General features: G+C 33.8%; 1 protein-coding gene across 1 annotated transcript; it reads left to right on the forward strand.

Annotated features, from left to right (window-relative positions):
* Nucleotides 1-2,165: 2,165 nt before the first annotated feature.
* LOC107954705 (uncharacterized) lies at nucleotides 2,166-3,032 on the forward strand. Its single transcript, XM_016890341.2, has one exon. The coding sequence runs from the start codon at nucleotides 2,499-2,501 to the stop codon at nucleotides 2,916-2,918; it is 420 nt and encodes a 139-aa protein (XP_016745830.1). The 5' UTR covers nucleotides 2,166-2,498; the 3' UTR covers nucleotides 2,919-3,032.
* The last annotated feature ends 319 nt before the right edge of the window (nucleotides 3,033-3,351 follow it).

Below are 3,351 nucleotides of genomic sequence, written 5' to 3' on the forward strand. Positions count from 1 at the left end.
CTAGATACCATTTTACTTGGCCACTGATCTTATTCCAACTAAAATAGCCACCTAACAAGGAACCTTTATTAACTTAACCACATAACAATACACGCTAGCTTTATATGCTAAAAGATGCACTTTGGCGAAGCCTACTCCGCCAATCATACTACCATAGGACTATACGCAAACCTTGTACTTGCCAGAACTGAGGTGTTACAATTAGAATGCCCCGATTAACCTCAAGATGACTGCTCGAGCGTATTGTTCATTGTTGACGTCAGGCACATCCGTATGAAGCTCTTTGAAATTGGTTCCCAACCACTTCATATCTATCCGACCACCGTAAAACTTATTCGACACTTTCCCCAAAAATGCCTCGCAAAGGTCCTCTTTACCAGAAACGACTACTGACCCCGTGATGACTGGCCCATCTACCGGTAAACCGAGTTATAAAGCTACATCCTCGGGTGTGATTGTACACTCGTCGCATGGAAGATGAAAAGTGTGTGTCACGGGCCTCCATCATTCCACCAACGTGCTGATGAGTAGAGGATCGAGTTTGCAGCCCGTGAGCATACGAGACGCATACAAGAATCCTGCATCTTGCAAGTAACCACAAATTTCGGTGATTGGTCCCTTTGACAAATTATGTATGAACCACTCCAAAACACGATCATTTGCCTATTTATATCAACAAAAAATAATTTAAAATATTTTTAAAAATAAAATACTTTAAAATTAACCTAATTGAAAATAACGAAATTTAAAATTATCTTACCATTATTTCTTGAGCGACAGAAATGTGCTCGTCGTTGAAATGAATCAGAGAGGTTGTCAATCGTGAAAGCTTAATCAAAACGAATAATATATGAAATAATTAAATAAATCGAAAATATTTTTAAACAATCGTATCAAAAAATTTAGAACAAAACTTGAGAAAATTGAGAGAATTGAGAGAGTTGAAAGTTTAGAAATAATTGAGAAAGTTGGATTTGAGTGAAAATAATGAAAAATGACCTGGTATTTATAAGAAAAATAAAATTACTGTTGGGGCCCTTCAAAAATTTTACCGTTGTTAATGTTCAAAAAAATGACCATTGCTGAACGCGCGCCCAGCTGAACGTACTTTCACACACTCTCTCCAAAAACAATCTATTTCCTTAAATTTAAAATAAAAAAACTTAAAGACCAAATAAATAAAAAAGAGATATAATGCTAATTTAACCGAGAAATTTACATAATTTGACCGAGATTTTTTTCCACATGGTGCTTTAATGTGAAAACACGTCACGTTATTAAAAAAACAAACCTGCATTTAAATTGAAGTAGTAAAATATTCAATGGTGGTTAAAAAAGTGTGGTTTCAGTACATTGTTAAGAATAATGCTATTGTTTGTTGAAGATTAGATGATTTCGTTCAAATTGCAACTTTAAAAAAAAAGAAAGAAGGGATTTTGAGTTTTGACTTTTAATATTTGCAATTTTTATTCTAAAGTATAACCTCTTATGTACAAAAATAATAATAATAAAAGAAAGATTTTGTGCTCAATTTAACGGATAATTAGACACTTAACTAGATCTATTTTAAATTATGTACAAACTTCACTAGATTTGAAATTTTGTTTATATATGCACGTAGATTTCGTTCTATAATTTTATTTAAGATATTTTCTCGATAAAAAACTTATTTAAGATATTTTATATTTCTATAATTTTTGAGAATTTAATACTTTGTATTATAAAAATTTTATATATTTATATATTTTGTATTATATAAAATATATCATATTGTTGTTTCAGATTACTATATTGGCAGAGTAATATGGTAGAAATTCAGCTGATGGTAACACAAGGATGCGTACAAGCAAAGATGAAATGTCGAACTTGGGCTTCAGGTTTGAGCTTGTGGCTAACATTTCTCTTCTTAAGAATATTCCTTCGTTATCCTTGTCTTTCATCCTACTCTCTACACGTTTAGAGCACATTGGATGATTATCACTTTGTACAAACATAACCCACGCTTTCACACACGAACATAACCCTATAACCCACGCTTTCAAATCCTATGTGCATATATTTTTTTATATAAAACTATGCTCACAAAATAATACTATCAAAAATAAAATAAAAATATTTCCCCTGCATAAATCTCATACATTATGAATGAACCACATTAATTCAGTCAACAAAATATTATTTTTATAATAACTGGGATTAGTCTTAGAAATCAATATTTAATTCTAAAACTTCGAATTTAATGGTTTCTTTCCCCTCTGGATTACGACGAGTCCATATGAGAGGATTCAAACTAAGAAAATGAAACCGTGGCAATAAAATTCAATCGGCTAGAAAGTAGCATTTGAAATTAGGACTATATTCTTAAAAAGAAAAAGAAAAAGAAACTGGGTCAACTATCAAACTATAAATAAGGCTCAACATCCAACTTTCCTAATCAATAATCTCATAAACATTTCTTGTATTATTCAAAGTTCGAAGCCAGATAAAGAGTTGAAAGGATGAGTGTGGAATTGTTGGACAGTGGCACCATTGTTAACTTCGTTGAAGATGAAGAAGCATTCCACGTCTCAATACGAGACCGGTTTGCTTACCTGGACGCCGATCATGATGGGCTACTGTCTTATTCGGAGTTGTTGAAGGAATTGCAGAGCTTGAGGGTGTTGGAAACTCACTTCGGCATCGACGTTCAAACGGACCCAAAGGAACTCGCTCACGTTTACAAATCACTTTTCGTGCAGTTCGATCATGACTCTAACGGGACAGTGGATTTGGAGGAGTTCAAGTCGGAGACCAAGCGGATGATGCTTGCTATGGCGAATGGGATGGGATTTTTGCCTGTTCAAATGGTGTTGGAAGAAGGCAGCTTTTTGAAGATTGCAGTGGAGCGCGAATCCAACAAACTTGGCCTTGCTGCTTAAATCCTTATTTCTTTCAACAACAGATATACTGTTTTGTTTTTACAGCATTTTCCTCCTACGTTTTACAATTCCAACTACTGATTGCCTGCTAAATAAATGAACTCTGTTTCATGATCCAGAATGCTACGTACCCAGAAACTGTCATAAACCAAGCAAGTAACAGATTATTTTCAATATTAGTACAAAATTATATTCTGTAAATAGAAGCTGTGGAGAAATTATGCGCAAGTTTTTCAGAAAGCAAGGCAATAGTGCAACAGAAAACCAAAGCTCTGGTTTTAAAGATTAAAATAAAAGGTGAGACAAGCAGGACAGCTATGCACAATTTCTTTACATTTTGAACAATCGAAACCCCATAGGAGAGAAGAAGGTGAAGTTTATTACGTCATTAGGAGACAGAGGGCACGATCGTTCACTGTAGCAATAAATATTC

This window comes from Gossypium hirsutum, chromosome D07, assembly GCF_007990345.1.
Source record: "Gossypium hirsutum isolate 1008001.06 chromosome D07, Gossypium_hirsutum_v2.1, whole genome shotgun sequence".
NCBI lineage: Eukaryota > Viridiplantae > Streptophyta > Magnoliopsida > Malvales > Malvaceae > Gossypium > Gossypium hirsutum.

Excerpts from the sequence above, each read along its gene's own strand:
- LOC107954705 (XM_016890341.2), top strand. The coding sequence starts at position 2,499 with ATGAGTGTGGAATTGTTGGACAGTGGCACCATTGTTAACTTCGTTGAA.